This window comes from Camelus ferus, chromosome 5 (genome assembly GCF_009834535.1).
Source record: "Camelus ferus isolate YT-003-E chromosome 5, BCGSAC_Cfer_1.0, whole genome shotgun sequence".
In the NCBI taxonomy this organism is placed as follows: domain Eukaryota; kingdom Metazoa; phylum Chordata; class Mammalia; order Artiodactyla; family Camelidae; genus Camelus; species Camelus ferus.
The window spans coordinates 81,307,674-81,327,397 of NC_045700.1; the positions used below are offsets into that span (position 1 = coordinate 81,307,674).

General features: G+C 56.4%; 1 protein-coding gene and 1 long non-coding RNA gene across 12 annotated transcripts in view; one reads left to right on the forward strand and one right to left on the reverse strand.

The window, feature by feature from the left end:
* Positions 1-507: 507 nt before the first annotated feature.
* On the reverse strand, positions 508-9,771 carry LOC116663771. Of its 2 annotated transcripts, none has more exons than XR_004320099.1 (4): positions 9,683-9,771; positions 6,314-6,607; positions 2,816-2,877; positions 508-788 (listed from the first exon to the last, which is right to left on the reverse strand). It is a non-coding gene; the product is annotated as an uncharacterized LOC116663771 (long non-coding RNA). The 2 variants fall into 2 exon arrangements; XR_004320098.1 differs by having other exon boundaries at positions 508-793.
* The window catches only part of SPEG (striated muscle enriched protein kinase), a 55,036-nt gene continuing 37,518 nt past the window's right edge, over positions 2,207-19,724 (forward strand). For 4 of the 10 annotated variants that reach the window (XM_032480303.1, XM_032480313.1, XM_032480314.1 and 1 more), the window contains exons 1-8: positions 8,564-9,137; positions 10,091-10,133; positions 10,999-11,069; positions 11,670-11,759; positions 11,842-12,178; positions 14,950-16,250; positions 18,077-18,220; positions 18,551-18,733. In XM_032480303.1, the coding sequence (XP_032336194.1) occupies positions 8,579-9,137; positions 10,091-10,133; positions 10,999-11,069; positions 11,670-11,759; positions 11,842-12,178; positions 14,950-16,250; positions 18,077-18,220; positions 18,551-18,733 (2,728 nt within the window). In that variant the 5' untranslated portion in view covers positions 8,564-8,578. Of the gene's footprint in view, positions 2,733-8,563; positions 9,138-10,090; positions 10,398-10,998; positions 11,070-11,669; positions 11,760-11,841; positions 12,179-14,949; positions 16,251-18,076; positions 18,221-18,550; positions 18,734-19,724 lie in introns of those variants that run through there. The other 6 variants (XM_032480304.1, XM_032480308.1, XM_032480307.1 and 3 more) reach the window with 6 other exon arrangements.

The window sequence follows — 19,724 nt, forward strand, 5'->3', positions numbered from 1 at the left end:
TCCATCTCCCTTACCCTGCTCCATTCTCCCCACAATATGCATCACCTGATGATCTTTATCATTTCTTTATCTCTTTACATTTGTCTCCTTCCTCGAATATAAGCAACATGGGGACAGGAATCCTCCTCCTTTGGTCTTGATGTTCCATCTGCTTACAATGTCTTCCCCCACATTTTTACCTTTTAGAATTCAATTTATATTTTTATTTTATTTTATCTTTTGGTGGGGGGTAGGTAATTAGTAGGTCTATTTATTTATTTTTAGAGGAGGTACGGGGATTGAACCCAAGACCCTGTGCATGCTAAGCATATGCTCTACCACTTGAGCTACACCCTCCCCCCTAGAATTCAGTTTACATTTAAGAGTTCAATTCAGCATCAGTGGTTGCCAGGGGTTGGCGGATGGGGTATGTTTGACAACAAAGGGGATGCTCAGGCAATCTTCAGGGTGATGAAATTGTCCTGTATGATCCTGGAGTAGCAGATGCAGTTCTCTGCATTTGTCAAAACCAGGAGAACAGCACATCACAAAGAGTAAGCTTTAATGTATGCAAACTAAAACCAAAGATGTCATTCGTTAAGGCTCTTGGACACTATAGATATAATTCAGTGTTTTCTCTGCTCTCTCCATGCACACACAAACACTTTGACTTGGGTCTTTCAGAATGATGATGGGGGATAAGGGTAACTTTCTTCATCTCCTAATGACTGCCGGCTCCTCCTTTGGGTCCTCTCTGCTCTTCCCAGGCTTCATCCCCTAGGGTTCAACGTCAGGTCTAGGTCTCTCACCTGGACTTTTTAAAAAAAAACCTTTTATTTTGAGATAACTTTAGGTTCACATGCAGTTATAAGAAACAACACAGAGAGATACTGTGTATCTTTTACCTGGTTTCCCCCAGTAGTAACATCTTACATAACCATAGTACCATATGACAGCTAGGAAATTGCCATTGACATAGTCCACCACCTTCTTTAGATTTTACCAGTTTGCATGCATTCATTAATGCTTGTTTGCGTGTGTGTATTTAGTTCAATACAATTTTATTACATGTGTAGATTCATGTGACCACCAGACTCAAGATACAGAACTGTCCCATCACAAAAGTCTCACTTGGACTTTTAAAAGCAGTAATGTCCTATCCTGATGTTTCTCAAAGTACAACTCTTAAACGCATTGGAGTCACTGGGCTATTTATGTGCAGATTCCCAAACCCTCCTAGCCCCTATACTGAATCTGCACCTCAGAGTGGAGCTTGGGAATCTGTACTTTTAACAGAGGCTATACTTTGAGAACTGCAGGTCTAACTGGCCTGCAACTCTCCTATCTCCAACCCACCCTCCACCCTGTGGCTGCTAGAAGGATCCTTCTAAAACACAGCTCTAACCATGTTATTCTACTGCTGAACGCCCTGCGGTGGCCCCGGATGGCCATCAGGATAGGGACCTTAGCAAGCAAAGCTCTCTTTTCAGGCCCCACTTCTCACCTCCACCACCTCACCCCACTGTGGTTCAGTCCCTCCAAATTCCTCTGATTCTCAGAACATATCATCTACTGATTTTGCTGTTCCCTCTGCCTGGAACGTCCTTCCTACTTTCCTCTCCCTGTTGCAACTCTATACAACAACTCATTTAGACAAACGAGGACTTGAAGGTTGAGAGAGATTTGATGTCACTCAGCAAGGAAGGGCAGGACTTGCTGGGAGCCAAATCCATCTGACTCCCTGCTCCTGGTCTTACTGTTGACCACGGCTACCCTGGAGGCTGTGGGAGGCCACTGGTCCCTCTTCCCCAGGGTCTGCTCATCTTCACTTGAGCCTGCCTGCTCATCTTCACTTGAGCCTGCCTGCTCATCGGCCTGTCTGATATCTCACCCAGGACCTCCTCTCCCTCTCCCAGAGCCACGTGGGGCTGGGAATCAGGGCCTGAGAGGAGGGAGGAAGGGAAATGGGATTGAGCCCAAGGGTAACCTGACTCCCCAAGTGGGTGGCTGGGAGGCGGGGCACACCTCAGGGTAGGGGGCTTGGAACAAGTCCTTAGGGACCCATTTAGGCCAAGGAGGGCGATGGGGGCTCTTAGAGGGGGGAGAAGGAGCCGAGTGGTGTCCAAGTCCCCTCCTCTGCTGCCGCCTCCCTCCACAGCTCCCTCGCAACCCGAGCCGGGGGGCCTAAAAATAGCCCCCGAGGCGCAACCACCGGCCGCCCTGGTGACCTTCTGGGTAGCACAGGCCGAAGGCGGGCGGGCAGCAGGAAGGCAGGGCGCCGGCCCCCCAGGACTCATCTCCCAGGGCAACATCCCCCGGGTGCCCCCCGTGGCCGTCCAGTTCCAGCGTCCCCCCAGCCCAACTCGTAGAGGCCATGCAGAAAGCCCGGGGCACGCGAGGAGAGGACACGGGCACGAGGGCACCCCCGAGTCCCGGGGTGCCCCCGAAGAGGGCCAAAGTGGGGGCCGGCGGAGGGGCGGTGGCCGGGGCGCCGGTCTTCCTGCGGCCCCTGAAGGACGCGGCGGTGTCTGCGGGCAGCGACGTGCGACTGCTGGTGGTGGTGCGCGGGACGCCCCAGCCCCGCCTCAGCTGGTTCCGGGATGGGCAGCTCCTGCCCCCGCCGGCCCCTGAGCCCAGCTGCCTGTGGCTGCGGAGCTGCGGGGTGCAGGATGCCGGCGTGTACAGCTGCAGGGCCCAGAATGATCGGGGCCAGGCCTCCTGCGAGGCTGTTCTCACAGTGCTGGAGGTCGGAGGTAATGGGGAGGTGGAGGCCAAGCCTGGCGGGGAGGGGGCTCAGAGGTAGAGAAGAGTGGCCTGGGCCACACTGGGGAGGTACCTGTTCATCCAGTCTTCTTCCCAGATGCTCTGGCTTCTCAGCTGTGCTGACTCAGAAGTGCCCTTCAAGAGGAAAGTGCAGGGAAAGAGGTGTCAAGGTAGAGAGGCTCCCTATAGGAATGTCAGAGGTCAAGGGTCAGCATTTGGTAAGCAGGCCACTCAGGCCTCTCTGGGTATTGGGTAGTGTGAGCCCTCCTAGTTTCCCTATCAAGAGAGGCCTCTTGGGGAAATTGTATTCATCTGCTCCAATAATTCAGACTTAAGATTCCTGATTAGTCCCTTACAGGTGAGTGCATGTCTGAAGGAGGGGGCTGGCTCCTCTGGTCTGGTGGCAATGCTGAGGGGATGGGTCAGAAGTCCTTGCAATCCATTGCTGGGGTAGGTTGGTGTGGTCAGCAGCAGGCTGGTTGGAAGAGGCCAGTCAGTGGATAAATATGAACAGGGTGCAGAGCATCAGGCATAGAGCTAGGACTGTGGGCTCCCAGGCGTGTATGGAGGTGAGAGGTTGAGAATCCACACACAAGCATGTGTGTGTGCACGTGCGGGCTGGGCAGGGGTCTGGTGGTAACAGCAGATGAGGGACAGGATTTGTGGAGTTTGCATGGAAAGTGCCTGGGCCATGCCTACCTGAAGGTTCAGAAGGCATGGAAGGGGGATGCTCAGGCTGGTGCATGGGCCCCTGCCTACAGAGTAGAGTACCAAGCTTGCATGTGAAAGGGTAAATGATGGTCTGAGGCAGAAGGGTGGGGCATGAGACTGGGCCTGGGGCTCAAGGTCCTGCTGAGGCTGCTATGGGTGCAGGCCAGGGCTGAGTCTCCTTGGGTCAGTGTTTGGGCTTCCTTTTTGACTCCCTCAGCCCCTAAGCCAGTTCTTCTCTAGGCTCAAGACAGAACCTCAGCAGACTGAGTCTTAAAAAATAGAATTCCAAGGAAGTAGGCTGCAGCTGGGGTAGATGGCAAAGAGCGGGAGGTCACTGAGTCTTTCCTGGGCATTTTCAAGAGGGAATTCTCACTACAGCCGGGTAGCCTCATGTACGGGGTACATCCCTGGAGGCTGAGGAGGAGACGCAGGCATGAAGGAACTCAGCAGCTGGAGGGGTAAGAAAGCCCCAGGTGCAGCCATATCAGAAGATGGAGCAGGAGCTCAGCCTCCCTGTGTCAGCATCTCCACTTTCTCCCTAGCCCTGCCCTGCTCACCTTCCTCTTCAGTGATAGAGAGGGCCAAGGCTGGCTTCTCTTAGTTGGCCTCATACCTAACCAGGTACAGACTTTCCCGGCCTTGGGTCAGGGCATGGGGCTGAGCTCTGAGCTGGGGAAGGACTGGACTTCTTGAGGAATCTTCTCTCTGGTGCCCTCAGAAGCAAAGGGGACTGGAAACAGAACATAAATCAAAGGGCACAATAGATAAATTGATGAGAATACAACTTGGAGGAAAGAGATTTTAGGGCAGGGGGAGGAAGCCACGAGAAGGAGTATGGTGTCATCATGTCTGTTTAGAGCTGGAAAGGACCACAGAGAAGTGCAGGTCCACACACTGTCTTTGACAGGTCAGGACACCGTGGTCCAGAGCAGAGGGAGATCCACCAAAAGACAAACAACTAGTTATGGCCATCCTAAAACTAAGCATCCATTCCCTTGGTTTGGACTCTGGGGGCATTTTACCACTTAAGTTCTAGACAGAGGAGAGCAAAAAGGGAGGGGGAGCTGTCCATTGTATGGAGAGTAGCCCAGCCCTGGCCTTTCTGAAGATGAGAAACTCCTAGCCTGCCCTGGTCCCCCAAAGTGTGGGGTGACAGGATGGCAGAGCCCCCTAGCCCCTCTGTAATATGGATGGTGTGGTCAGCAGAGCTGATCCCTGGCTGGACATACCTAGACGGAGGCCAAGAGGACAGTCTCCAGGCTGCTCTGGTGGAACAGCATGTTTGAAAGGCTGGGGTAAGGGAAGGACCCTGGGTGCTGGGGGACTGGATTGGGGGCCAGTCATGTTAAAACAGGAAGAAGGTTGGGCTGCAGCAAGTCACATTTGAGAGCTTTTCATACTGGTAAACTCTTTGCCCCAAGAGCAGCTTTATAATTAATTGGTAATCATTCTCAGTTGTAATTTATAATAGTATGAACTATGCTGCTATGTGGCAGGCAATATGCTATCGTATCCTTTGATATATCATTTAAGGCCTGCAGCAACCCTTGGGAAACTGAGACCCAGAGGGATTAAATGAAGCATCTTGATTGTACTGATCGGAAGTGGCAAGGCACAATGGAAGCCTGAGTCTGTCCCACTGTAAAGAACCACATGCTTAACTACTACACCCCTCCTACATGATTGGCAAGGGAGGGGCTCTGCTTTGGTGATGTTGGAGGACTGGGTGAGTGTGGCTTCCTCCTCCTCCTTTTGCCCGCCCCCCACCAGTCCCTGCCCAGTGACAGGTCCTGGTCCGGGGCAGCTAGGCAAGCAGCTCAGTATCAGAATAATTCATGGAAAAATTTCTTGATTGGGATCAACAGCAAGAGGACTTCAGGGTTCTCGAGGAAGCCCATCCAGGATCTGGCTGCAGAGGAAAGGAGGCAGTTTCCTGGCTGGGACTGCTCTCTGGCTCAGCAAGACGGGTGATGCTAAGGTTCCTGGCACTCCTGAAGCCTGGGATGTTAACTCAGGATAGAGGGATACTGGCATGGCTAGAGGGGGCTGGGGCCTTGAAAAGGCAAGTGGGCCGCAGGCTGGAGAGTTTGGAGGATGGGAAATAGGAGGGTAGGATTTGGGGTGTAGAAATGAGGAAAGAATAGGAATAGTGAAGACGGCAGAGATGCAGGATACTTGTAAAATGGAAAGCACCCTGTCTCATTTTTGTATTTAATCTTTAAAGCCCCAGGTTACTGACCATCATATGTATAAAAAAACTGGGATTCAAAGAGGGAATTTACCTAAGGTCACATGACTAGTGAGGTGGCAGAAGCAGATTTCAAAGCCTGGTCTCTGGGTCTAGGTCCACAGTGCTTGTCCTCAGAAAGAGAAGTGTGGGGACACTGAGGCAAGGATCTGTCATCATAATCATCCTTCTATCAGTATCCCCAAAGTCATCTTCAGGCCCAGTCTCCAAGACAGGCAGGCATTCTTCTCTCTCAAAACATCAGGCTCCCACTTGCATGGGCTAAGGAGCCATGTGCCAATCAAGTGACCAGAGCAAGTGCCACCCTCATAGTTTGGGGCATGGTGTGGCTGCAGGGGGAGGCCTGCACTGAAAGGCAGGGTGTAGGGAGGCGGGGGCACAGTCAAGAGAAGGTGCAGACTGACGATGCTTACTGTGTTTGGCAGTTGGAAGTTTCATAGCCAGGGTCTGGAAGACCCTGGTGCCAACTTGAAGAGCCAAAGGTCAACAGATGGTAGTGAACCATGCAGGGGGCTTGAAGGCATGGAGAGGAGAGATTAGAGAGGAGAGATGGCCAATTTAGCGATGGAAATATGGGGAATACACCAGGAACTGTGTGCATTCTATACTTACCGTCTTTTTCACCTGGCATGGGGAATGTCTGCATGAAAAACCAGGAGGAAAAGAGTATGGAGTTGGGAATGGGTATGGAAAGTGGCCCCATCCATTCATGCCAAGTGCTAATCAGGGAGAGGAGGAGGGGCCAGAGCTGGAGCAGCGAGGAGCTCTGGGAGGGGAGAACAGAGAGGCCATGAAGTCAGCCAAGGTCCATGCAGGAGAATCTCCTGAAGCCAAGGCAGGCCCTCCCAGGAACATCCTGAGTGGAAGGCGAGATGGTCGCTTCTCCAGCTGTTTCTGGAAAAGGGCCTGGGTCAAGACAGAGAAGGGAGGGAGGTTGGAAAATGAGCTGCTCCAGGAAGATTTACAGTCCCCATCCCCACCACCCTTCATCCTCTCTACCGGCAGCTCTGTCACCTCCTCCCATGTGTACCGAATGCCCACTGTGTGCTGTCACTGTGCTAGGGGCTTGGGATTTATAAGTTGGGGTGGGGGACTGAAATTCCTGTCCTGCTAGAGATGACATTCTAGTAAAGGGAAACAGATTATATGCATTAAACAATAAATATGTGAAAATTATATAGTATGTCAGAAATACAGAGCAGAGTAAGCAGAGGAAGGAAGAGAGAAAACTGAAGCAAGGCAGGAAAAAGAGGGGTGTGGGTGTCTGGCTCAGAGGAAGGTCTCCGTGTGAGATGAGGCATGGCATGATGACCTGGGTTTCCTCTAGTCAAGGGGAGATGCTGGTGGTGTAGAAATTGAAAGTCTGATTTTGGGGAAATGGCAGGGGGGCCCAGCTGCCTAGCCTTGGAGGAAAAATGGGGCATTCTGGGACCAGCTTGGGGAGGCCCACCCTGAGAGCATGCTCTAGGCCAGCCCTGTGTGGGTGAGCAGTGCAGGCCCAGAGCAGGAACACAGAATCTCATGGGCCTCTCCTTGGCCCAGCTGTCCCGTCACTCACACCCGCTGCCCATTGGTTATTTTTGCTACGGAATGTGCCAGCCCCTCGGATTCTCCTGCAGAACAGGCGCTCAAGTTACCCACTCTCCTCACTCAGCTCCCCCATCTGTGAGTGGGTGTGTTTGGGGGTGGGCAGGGAAAGCACCCATCCCAGGGTCCTCTAGCTGCAACTGATACGGACACACACGTGTACCCTCTCGTTGCACGTCCCCATGTCTGCATGTGTCTGTAGGTGCAACCTCTGCCTCTGGGGATGTGGGTAACAAGACTGCCTGTAGGCACCCAGAATGTATAAGACATGACCTAGAACTTTAAAATAAAGGGGCCACAAACTCAAATATCTTCAAGGGCCAAGTAGAAACTGAAAATGAGTGAGGTGCTGTTGTCAGCAGCTGAATTTGAGTGTACTTGCCCCACTTAAAATATTACACAGGCTGAACAAAACTCATCAGTGGGTTCTGTATTTATTTTGGACCTATGCTTTAAAGAAATAAAGTTAGGGGAACCACTGACCGATCAGCACGTGAGGCTTTATGGCATAGCGATCAGTAACAAAATAACAGTGCCTGGGTTAGAATCCCGGCTCTCCCAATTATTGGCTCTGTGACCTTGGGCAGGTAACCTCTCTGTGCCTTTGTGCACAGGTTAAATGAGTTTATTCATATAAGGTACTTAGCACATTGCTCTGTACATGCTAAGCATGCTGTCAGTGTTGATGATAATGACTTAGAAGTCACATCTCAGAAACTAGGATTGGCACTACTTGTGCATGTTGGGGTGGGAATTTGGATCTGGGGACACAAGGATACAGAACCTGTATGGCTTCAGCTATGTAATAGGACTTCTCTGAGCCTCAGTCACTTGTCAGTTAAATGGAGTCAGTTACATGTTCATAAGGGTTTCAAGCTCATGGTGTTGTTGTCAATGAGGCAACATTTATAAAGTGCCTGGCACTTATAAATGTTAGGAAACTTAGTTGTAATGATTGTTGAGGAGGGGTAGAGTTTTGTGTAGGCAAAGTGTGGCCGGTACTGAATGGGAGGAGGACAAAGAAAGTTTGGCGAGTGTGCTTACCTGTGAGTGAGGTGGGTTGTATCTGTGAATATCAGAGGTACCTCTGGGCACCTTGGCTGTGTGTGTGTGTGTGTGTGTGTGTGTGTGCGCGCGCGCGCGCCAGAGTGCAGAGACAGAATGCCTACCATCAGGCAACTGGAGGACCCTCTCTGGCTTTCCTGAGTAGCCTGGGGGTTTCGTATTCTAGGTTCATGTCATTACAAGGACCTTTGCCCTGTGTATAACCTGGGTCCCCCACCCAGCACCATGGCCCTGTGGCCTGGCACGGCGGACGAGTGTGCATGTTTGTGGAGTGAGCAAGTGGAGATGCAGCTGACCTTCCAGAGTAGCCCCACGGGAGGCGGGTGGGGGTGGCGTGGATGCCGCGTTGGACAGCCAATGAGAGTGGCCCGAATTCTCCTAGGGGCCACTGCACCCCTTTCTGTGCCTCAGTTTCCCCACGTGCCTAGGGCCCGGGAGGCAGATGCGGGGTGGGGGGTGCTGCGAGGCGGACGATCGCTGCCCCAGGGGAAGCAGGCGGGCAAGCGAGGGAAGGGGCGCCAGGGTTGGGGTAGGGGGCGAGGGCTGGCGGGGGAGGGGCAGGCTCTGGCCGCCTCGGCTGCCGCCGCCGCCGCCTTCCCGCCGCCCGGGTTCCCGCAGCCCCAAGGCTCCTTCCGCCACCGGCGCCGGCCCCCGCCCGCTCCCCGCCTCGCCCCCGGCCCCGCCTCCAACTCCGCCCCGCCCCCGCCTGTCCCCTCCTCGCCCGGCCGCCGGCCCGGCCCCCTCCCCCGCCATGAAGAAGCTGTGGGTGAAGAAGCGTTTCCAGGTGAGGGCTCCGGGGGCGGGCGGCGCCGGGAGGGGGCAGGACTGGCTGGGCGCCCCGGAGGGAGGGCGGGTCGCCGCAGCTGGGCCCGGGGAGGGGGCGCCGGAGCCGCGCCTGCCCCACCCTGGCCGCCGAGGCCGCGGGCCGGGCGCGCTCCGGGGGGCTCCCGGGCTGCGTCAGGCACCTCCCCGCGCCCAAGGGCAGAACCCCCCCCCCCACCAGCTCCCGCGATCCCCGCGACCACCTGGGAAGCCCCTGTGCTGGCCTTCGGCATGGAGCGCCCACAGGCTTCCGTGCTACCCCTCGCCTCTGTCCAGCCCCGGGCCCCCGCCCGGCTCTCCCCAGCCCCCAACTCTGGAGCCTTCCATCTTCCGGAGCTCGTGAAAGCACCGCGCAGGGATCCGCGCAGGGCTCAATGCATTCCGCAAGCCCTGTCCTCCGCGGACCCGGGCCTCCTTCCTGCCTTCACGAGGCTACGGCCCTTTGGGGGACTTTGCCTTCCGCCCCCTCATCACGCTCGCCGCCCTGTTGACACCTATCCCAAGTACCTGTCCTTCTCTCAGCAGAAATCTATGTCCTTATCCCTCCATCTCCCAGCCATCCAAGCACCCCCATCTCTTCCTTCACATCAGTCAGTCTCTATCTCTGGGAGTGTCGCTCAGGTCCCCAGTCCTCTGTCCGTCACAAGTCTCAGTATTTGACCCTTGCTCCTCTCTCCCTGCTCCTTGCCAGAGCCAAGCTGGAGCTCCAGCTGGGAGGGCTGACAGGAAAGGAAGAATGGAGAAATTCCCTGTAGGAGAAGCTAGCTGCCCGGGGTCTCTTCTACTCTCCCCACCCTCACTGGCCCCTGGAATGAGTTTCTGTTTGATATAGAGGTTTGGACAAAGATATAAGGACGTTAGAGCATCAAGAGCAAGCCTTCCTCTCAACAACTCATTCTGGCTTTTCTCTTTCAGAAAACCGGCCATTCCCACCGGGCCTTTGGCCGTCTCACCCATGGTGCGTGGAGCGTGGGCTCCGTGCTCTAGCCCACGTGCACTCCTCTTCTTAGTCCATGTCCCTTTGTGAGGCACCAGGCCTTGAAGACAGCCCATGAGATGCAGGACCCCCCCCCCATGTCCACATTCGCCCACCCACCCAACTACCCACCCAAGAAGGCTCCTTGTATCGTGCAGCCGAGGGAGGACCTAGCAATGGGGGTGGGGGGCAACTGGCACACCCCATCGTGGGCCTGGGCTTACTGTTCTCCATCTGTGGGGCCAGGTGGGAATGAGTTCAGTGCATGCTTCAGCAACCCGTACATGGCTCCTGCTTGTCATGGCATTAAGAGAAACTGAGGCACAGAACCTGGTAGAATCTGGGAAAGTTAAAAAATAGGCCCAGAAAACTTTGTTCCTAGCCTGACCACTGGGCATTTTTGAGGACCATTCAGCAGTAGAAGAAAGGGATCAGAAATAGGGTGCTTGTCACATCATGGTGCAGAACAGATAGGGAGGTTTGTTGTAAGGAGAGGTTGCAAATGTTGTTATAGGGTGGGCCTGGCCCCTAATGGGGCTATGGCTGGGCTGAGTACACGTAGTGGTGTGTGTGTGTGTGTGTGTGTGGCCAGTGGGAGCACCAATGAAATTGCCAAGGGCCCAGAATCACTGGGGTAGTTGGAATAATCTGCCAAAGCACATGGGCTGCCCAAAGCTGGGCCCAGCCGAGACTGCAGGCAGGCAGAGAATGAGATGCTTTGCCCATCCCAGGTGTCTCCCTCCCCTTGCTCCCATCCCCACAGGGCATCTCTGGGCACTGGGTAGCCTCATGGCCCCTCTGTCCTGCCTGCCCACAATGCCCTACCCCACAAACGCTCTGATAACAGCCTGTCCATGTCTCTCTCCTGCTGCTCCTATGGAAGCGAAGTTTTCCGCTCCTGCAGAAAGCAAAGTTACGGTAGGAAACTGGCTCCTGCCCTAGCCCTCCACTCCCCCACTTCCCTGCCCGACCTGGCCTCTCCTCACCCTGCCTCAGCTGCACCCGGATGTGTTCCAGCTGGTTTGGGGTGGAGGACAGGTTGGTCCTGCGGTTGGTCGAGTGCCCTGATAGTACGACTCTGAGGTGACTCCCCTTTGTTCCTGGGGTACTGGGACCCAGCACTTAGGGCCTTGGCACCTAGGACCTTGTGATTTTGGGGGCTGCTCAGGAACGCAAGCTGTCACCGATGGGGGAGGATGGAGAGGGGCTGCGGCCCTGCCATCCATTAAGTGGCTGGGAGGGTGTACTCTAGGTAGCTTTGGGGGCACTACCAAGGAGGCAGGGGTGAGGAGCCAAGGGCCCAGAGATGGAGCCAGGGGACCAGCATGGGAGGGGTTACCCTGAGCCTCCCAGGATAGGCAGAGGGATGTGGGGAGCAAAAGAGGGGGAGAAGCTAGGTTCTGGAAGCTTTCCCAGTGACGATATGGAGCCTGCTGTGGGGGAGGCAGGAGGTGACAGAGGGAAGCGTTGGCGTCAGAGGGAGGAGAGTCCTGCCCACACAGACCCCTTCTTCTTCAGACTCCGAGACGGGTGAGGATGACATCAGCGATGTGCAGGGGACCCAGCGCCTGGAGCTTCGGGATGACGGGGCCTTCAGCACCCCCACGGGTGAGCTCTCTGGGGCGCTCACAGAGCCAGCAAGAGAGCTGTCCCCAAGAGCTGCCGAGCTTCACTGTGCTCCTTTCTCTAGGGGGCTCTGACACCCTGGTGGGCACCTCCTTGGACACACCCCCGACCTCCGTGACAGGCACCTCAGAGGAGCAAGTGAGCTGGTGGGGCAGCGGGCAGACCGTCCTGGAGCAGGAAGCGGGCAGCAGGGGTGGCACCTGCCACCTCCCGGGCAGCCCAAGGCAAGCACAGGCAACCGGGGCCGGGCCACGGCACCTGGGGGTGGAGCCGCTGGTGCGGGCGTCTCGAGCTAATCTGGTGGGCGCAAGCTGGGGGTCAGAGGATAGCCTTTCGGTGGCCAGTGACCTGTACGGCAGCGCATTCAGCCTGTACAGAGGACGGGCGCTCTCAATCCACGTGTAAGTAATGGCCTCACCTGGGCCCACTCTGTCCTACCTCACCATGCTGTCCTGCACTGCCCCTCACCGCTCATCAGCCTCTACCCTCCATGTCCCCAGCATCATCCATCTCTCTGTGCACTTCTCCACCCCCAACTGCTTCCACTCCTGGCCCCAGCTACCCACTCTATCTCCCACATGGCTCCATTCTCCTCCTGTGCCATCACCACCTACATCCTCCTGCTCCCACCTGTCCTGGCTTACTGTGCCATCTCGATGGTCTCGTGGACCCCTCTCTCCCTTCCTGTCTCCTCCAAGATCTCCACTCTCCCGGGGGCCCTCTACTGCCTCACCCATTCAGGCTCCAGTTGTCCCCAGGATCCCCCCCCCTCGGGAGCCCCCTCCGTGCCTGCTGTCTCAGCAGCTGCTGCCTTTTCATCTCTCTGCACATTCCTGTTCCCATGTGGGCCTTTTTCTGGGAGGAACGGAACCGTTCCACACGGCAGCTCCCGGGAGAGCAGGAGGGAGCAAGAGCACAACCAGGAGACAGAAGAGAGCAAGGTGGTCAGGGGGTAGATGGGGCCAGGGGCCTGGGAAAGCAGGGGGATGTGAAGTATCAGGGGACTGGGGCCGGGTGGGATGGGGACAGGGGACTCGGGTGGAGGTAGAGGGCTTGGAGTGGTGGAGGTGGGGGCACGTGAGGATTTGGGGGGAAACGCCCGAGGGTGGGGTTGAAGGTTGTCCTGGTAGGGGGTGGTGAGGAGCGGAGGTGTTGGAGTGAGCCATTGGAGCCATTTTTGGAGGTTTGGGGCTGGCGGATACAAGAGGGAGTGCTATAGCAGAAGAGGGGAGTGGCTGATGAAAGAGGTATTGGGGGGCATTTGGGGAGCTGAGGGGGGCCTGATTGGTGATAGGTATGTGTGTGTGGGGGAGGTACCATCACGGAAGAGGAAAAAGGGGCCTGGTGTGGGGAAGCCTTTTTGATGTTGGCTGAGGTGGCTAGTGGTAGACAGGGGAGAGGTCCAAGGCAGACGCAGGGGAGGCTCCCTTGTCTTATCTGGTTGGCATTAGCCAGGCGCTCCCGTGCCCTGGACTTGCCTTTTCCTTCCCTGCCTTTCTTTGCCAAGCCCCAGCCGGAGCCTAGAGTTGCTATGGCAACTTCCGAGGAACCCATTTCCTCAGCAATGTCTGTGGTACAGAGGCTGGCCTGGAGCTTGAAACTGCCGGCAAGAGGCCTCCTCTGCTGTCTCCAATTTCTCTCCATGCCTCACCCAGTTCCCAGAGGCCATTCCTAGGGGACTGTTGTCCCTCCCCTAGAGTAGACTCTGCCTCCCTGCAGGTGGCTGCCCGAGGTTCTGCTCCCTCAGGGCACTCTGGATTGCATCTTCCCTCCTCCTCTACCCCCCAGTCAGAGGTGAGGTTTGCAGTGTGGGTGGCTGACCCAGGTAGTCTAAAATATCCTGAGACTTAGGCACCCCTAGAACTTCTGCTTGTGGCTGGTACCCTACCATTTCTCCTCCCTTCTGTACCTCCAGAATCCCAGACATTTTGGAGGGAACAAGGGCTCAGAAGCCAGACTACCTGGGTTTCAGTCCTAGCACCAACCATTTCCTAGCTGTGTTACCTTGGTAAGGCACTTCACCTCTTTAAGCCTCAGTTTCTTCATCTGGAAATGGAGAGAATAACAGTTCCTACCTCAGAGGATTGTCGTAAGGATTAAATGACTCAATAAGCTTTCAGCACATGCCTGGCACACAATAAGTACTCAACGAGCCATTTCATAAGCTTTTATTAAGCTCCCTCTAATGTGTCAGGTACGATGCTAACGTCTCATGATTCCTTTTCTTGCTAACCTCTATATTTGATGTGAACCCCCCACCACCAAGGGCCTGGATGGGGGAAGCTGAGGCCCAGCTCATAGGCATCAAAGCTTTGGAGGCAAGGGGGCACTCTGGGCTGACCAGCACCTTCCTCCTCCTTTCCCGTACCCGCCGTCCAGGCCCACGCAGAAGTTATTTCTGAGCTGAGTTATTTCTGAGCCTACTCCTTTGAGGAGCTCTGTGTTTCTCAGGGGGGTTTCCAAGGACTCAAGGTAACTTTCCCAGGGGCGAGACAAATTCAAAGGCCTGTACTAGGGGCAGACTGATCAAAGGGAACAGGAAACTGGGTGTCCTCGTTTCCCACCCCAGGGACTCGGGCTGCCACCTGCTGCATCCTGGCAGCACTGGTGAGGGGCTCAGGTCTGAGGAGGTGCTAGGCAAGCCCAAGGATAAGGGCATTGCTCCTGGAAGGCATGTGCCTGTTCTTCTGGGGGCCACAGTGAACAGGGCATGTCCTGCTGAGGATGGGCAGGGCTGTAGGGGCCAGCTGGGGGCAGGAATGAGTGGGAGGCTGCATTCCTGAGAGGGCCCCTCCCCATCCAATCCTCCCGCCTTCCCTCACCACTTCATCCTTCAGGTCCTAAGCCTCATTCTTTTCTCTCCCACCACTCAGTTCTGTTCCTGCTGTTTCCTAGCTTCCGGGGCTGGGGGGAGGGGGCTGGCCTGAGCCCCTGGGACTGAGTCTGTACCTGGACCCAGCCACCAGCCCAATCTTCCGGTGCCAGAGCCGCCAGCCTCTCCCCAGTACCTGCTCTGGCTGTGCCTTCCTCTTAGTGGGGAGGGGGAGAAGGGTCTGGCCCATGTCACACTCAAGCCTTCCCAGCATGCCCACCGCCGATGCCTGTCGCGAGCTGAAGGTCTAGGAGAGGAGCCCCCCTGAATCTTCTACCCCTCTTCGTCTCGGTTCTGCAGCAGCGTCCCTCAGAGTGGACTGCATAGGGAGGAGCTTGACCTTCAGCCTCAGCCGGCCAGCGAAGCCCCTCGTCGCCCGGCCCTGCCGCCTCCCTCCAAATCCGCGCTGTTGCCCCCACCGTCCCCTCGGGTGGGTAAGCGGCCTCCGCCGGGACCTAGCGCCCAGCCCACGGCCATCCCCACGCCGCCCCACCGGCGCACTCGCGAGCCGGTGCCGCCCGAGGACGTCACCACCGAAGACAAGCGAGGGAAAAAGTCTAAGTCGTCGGGGCCCTCGCTAACGGGCACGGCGGAGTCCCGGCCCCAGACGCCCCTGAGCGAGGCCTCGGGCCGCCAGTCGGCGCTGGGCCGCTCGCCGAGGCTGGTGCGCGCCGGCTCCCGCATCCTGGACAAGCTGCAGTTCTTCGAGGAGCGCCGGCGCAGCCTGGAGCGCAGCGACTCGCCGCCGGCGCCCCTGCGGCCCTGGGTGCCCCTGCGCAAGGCCCGCTCGCTGGAGCAGCCCAAGTCCGAGGGCGGCGGGCAGTGGGGCACGCCGGGGGCCTCGCAGGAGGAGCTGCGGGCGCCGGCGGGCAGCGTGGCCGAGCGGCGCCGCTTGTTCCAGCAGAAGGCGGCCTCGCTAGACGAGCGCACGCGGCAGCGCAGCCCAGCCTCCGACCTTGAGCTGCGCTTCGCCCAGGAGCTGGGCCGCATCCGCCGCTCCACGTCGCGGGAGGAGCTGGTGCGCTCGCACGAGTCCCTGCGCGCCACTTTGCAGCGCGCCCCATCCCCTCGAGAGCCCGGCGAGCCCCCGCTCTTCTCTCAGCCCTCCACCCCCAAGACCCCGCGGGCCTTGAGCCCCGATGCCGCCCAGCCGCCCCCTCCGAGCGTCGCGGGGAAGCCCGGGGATGAGCCAGGGAGGCCTCGGAGCCGCGGGCCAGCAGGCAGGACGGAGCCGGCGGAAGGTCCACAGCAAGAGGTTAGGCGCCGGGACCAGTTCCCGCTGACCCGAAGCAGAGCCATCCAGGAGTGCCGGAGCCCCGTACCGCCCCCCGGCGCCGATCCCCCCGAGACCAGGACGAGAGCCCCGCCAGGTCGGAAGCGGGAGCCCCCGCCGCAGGCCGTGCGCTTCCTGCCCTGGGCCACGCCGGGCCAGGAGGGCGCTGCTGTGCCCCAGACCTTGGAAAAGAACAGGGTGGGACCTGAAGCCGAGAAGAGGCTGCGCAGAGGGCCAGAGGAGGACGGTCCTTGGGGGGCCTGGGACCGCCGTGGGGCCCGCAGCCAGGGCAGAGGTCGCCGGGCCCGGCCCACCTCACCTGAGCTCGGTAAGGCCTCGGGAAGAGTAGAGAAGGTGCTGAGACCTGGATGGGAGCACGTCTGGGAAGAGGCTAGGCAGTAGGGATGGTGTGGCTTCCCCCGGGGAAGTGTGGAAGCAGGTTGAATTTGAGTGAAGGATTGTGAAGGTCCCTTGTTCTAGAACCTGCCTGCTAGTAAGGCACAGTGTGAGTGTGCTTTGATGGAGGCTGGATGGAGCAGAGGTGTGAGCAGAGACCCAGTGCCCAGTGCCTACCATAGGCCCCCTGGGTCTAGTAGCCTACTGGGCTGTTGGGTCTATGACCTAACGCTGGGGAGAGATACTGATGGAAACCTAAGGAGCCCCTCTACACCCCACCCATCTGTGGGGGAAGAGACCGAAGTCCATCTCAATAAATAATTGGTCAGGTACCTGTTACAGGCAAGCTTTGGGCCAGCCAACTCTCAACACTGACCTTCCCATCTCGGCACCATCCTGTGACCCCTTATGGCTACTAAGAGCTGACCCAGCCTCCCTTCTAGCCTCCCCTCTCCCATCCTTGAGTCCCTGCATGGCTGAGCTGATTGGTCACATGCTAGCCTGTGTCTCTCAGTCTTCCCGTGGGTGGTGACCAATAGGTCGAATGCCCCTGCCCTTAACTCTTCTTATCCTGAACATCAACTTGGGGCCACTCCTGGAGTAAGACAGAGGAAGCCATTTTTGACTCACTCCCACCCCTGCTGGCTCCCCCAGGCCAAATACCTCTACGCACTGCTCCCAGGACGCCCTGTCAGTGTCCCTTTTATTGCACTTACCACCCAGTATTTTTATTTTCATCACACTATTTTTCATTTTAGTATTACTGCCTCAAAATCTTTAGAGATGATTGAGCACCTGTTCATCATCCTGCTAGTCACATTTTTGCATACCCACAGCCATGTCTCAGGCATTGCATTAACTAGGCACTTAGAGATGTTACTTTATTTTAATCTGTATGCCAGCTCTGCAAGATGTTGGGTGTTATTTATCAGCTCCATCTAACAGATAAAACTGGGGCGCAGAGAGATTATCCAATTTGCCCAAGGTTCTGTAGCTAGAAAATAGCATAATTGAGATCCTCACTGCTCTTTTGGCTTCATAGACTGTGCTTTATCTAGCTTATAAAATGTCAGACTTAGAAAATACCCAGAGAGAGCCATGACAGTGGAGTTTTCTGATCTCCTTGTGTGTACAAGCTTCCTGTAAGCAGAGACTGTATCTTTTTCCTGTTGTATCCCTGGTATCCATACAGAGTAAGCAGTAAGTGCAGTATTACTGCTTGGTGAATGGACACAGTCAAAGCTGATCTTCATGAGGCCTCTCAGATGGCTGCCAGAAGCACCTGCTGCTCCCTCTTTTGAATCCAGTGGCATCACTAATTTGACAGTGCATCATGTATTGCCCTTTGACACTATTATTGTTTAAAGCTTGCATACCACTGGCTTGTCCTCTGTTTGTTTGGAAGCTTGTAACGTGCCCCCTGAAAGCACCTTGCACGGGGCGTGATCTACCACCCCTCATGACCACTTTGTGTAGAGACATACACAGCACAGTCCCTGTCTTCCTCCAGAAACCAACACTCTAACTGTGGCTGAAACTGAGGAGCAGCCAAACTATCATAGATTCCCGGCCACTCTGTCCTGCCTAAGAACACTATTCTGTCTTCCTTTTTTCCCTGTCTCAGGATATTCAGGGGAGACACCCTTCCCTCCCCAAGCCTTGCCTTTTAGAAGCCCCTCTGTTGGGTTTGCCCCCTCTCCCCGTGCTTCATGCCCACAGGGACCACGTCCCTTACCCTGTCACCTGTGTCTCCAACAGAGTCTTCTGATGACTCCTATGTGTCTGCTGGAGAAGAGCCCCTAGAGGCCCCCGTGTTTGAGATCCCCCTGCAGAATGCGGTGGTGGCCCCAGGGGTGGACGTGCTGCTCAAGTGTATCGTCACTGCCAACCCCCCACCCCAAGGTAAGCTCCAGGCCTGGAGAAGATTGAGACAGAGAGGGGAAGGTTCCTCCCTCCCTGCCGCCACCCCAGTCCTTGGAGGAGAGGGTAGGGAAAGAAGGGAGATCATTTGCTTCCAGAGGCTGTCTGGACTCCTTTGTGTGTGTTAGGGAGCTTTCCCAGAATTCCCTGCGAGAGGAGAGGGCAGGCTGGGCTTTTGTGATTGAGGGGGAGTCCTCGGGATTCCCTAGGGTGGGGAGAGGAGTGCTACGAGCTCTGTGCGGGGTAGGGGGAGATTTGCCCCAGTGAGCCTGTGGGCCATGGCAACTTGGTCACCCCGCTGCTTCCCCACAGTGTCCTGGCAGAAGGATGGGTCCTCGCTGCGCAGTGATGGCCGCCTTCTCATCCGGGCTGAAGGCGAGCGTCACACCCTGCTGCTCCGGGAGGCCCGGGCGGCTGACGCCGGCAGCTATACAGCTACTGCCACCAACGAGCTGGGCCAGGCCAGCTGTGCTGCCACGCTGGCTGTGAAACCTGGTAGGGACCCCGTGGGCCCCAGGGCTGGGTGAGGTGAGCAGTGACCCTTCCCGCTCCCAGCCTGGAGCTTGGGCTCTCAACCAGTGTGCACAGTCTGTTCTGGTGTGTTGGCTGCTCTGGGGGAAGCATTTTAAATGTCCCTGGCCTCAGGGCAGGGGCCAAATTCCCAAGGGACACATGAGGCTGGCCAACTCATGAAGTCATTGAAATTTGTCTTTAGATATCCATCCTTCTGTGGCATTTCCCTCAACAGGATCCTGTGGGGAAAACAAATTATCCTGCAGTCTTAGAGAAGAAGAATCTCCCAGCTCAAAGGGCTTAAAAGCCTTTAGGAGTCTTCTGAGGTCATTTCTTCTCTAGAACAGCACCCTCTTAAACCCAGTAAAAAGATGATTTTAAGGGCCACAACCCTCCTCGGCTCCCTTGCTCCTTCTGCTGTACCCAGAGCCCTAAAGAAGGTGCAGCTGAGAGCACCTCTCAGGAGATGGCAGTGGCCGAGGCTGCCTTGTTTTCTATTTTTATGAAAGTACTCTCTTGGTGTCATACTACTCTCTTTGGGTTTAAGCCCAGTTTCTTTCTGATTCAGGGCTGGACTGGTCTGGTGTCAGTGTCCATGGCCAGTTTAAGTCATTCAGGTTGCTGGGCTGGACAAAGTACAGATGCTGAGCAATGGTGGTATGGGGAGGTGAGGCTGGGTAAGGGGGTGTTAACAGAAGGCAAGGTCGCAGACTCAAACCTCAAGGATATCACCATTGGGTAAGCAGCCTAGATCAAACGACCTGGGTTGGATGCAAGGCAGATGAACCTGGTGCCTAGAACAGCCAAGTGATCAGCCAGTGTTGTGGGATGCTGGACTGAGAGCCCTCAGAGCCCCGAAGGAGCCTGGGAATTAGACCGGCAGAGGGAGGGGCTGGGCATGCCTGGAGGGGAACAGCACACAGTGTTCTGTCCCTTTCTTTCACTCAGTGCTGCAGGAGACAAGATAACAGAG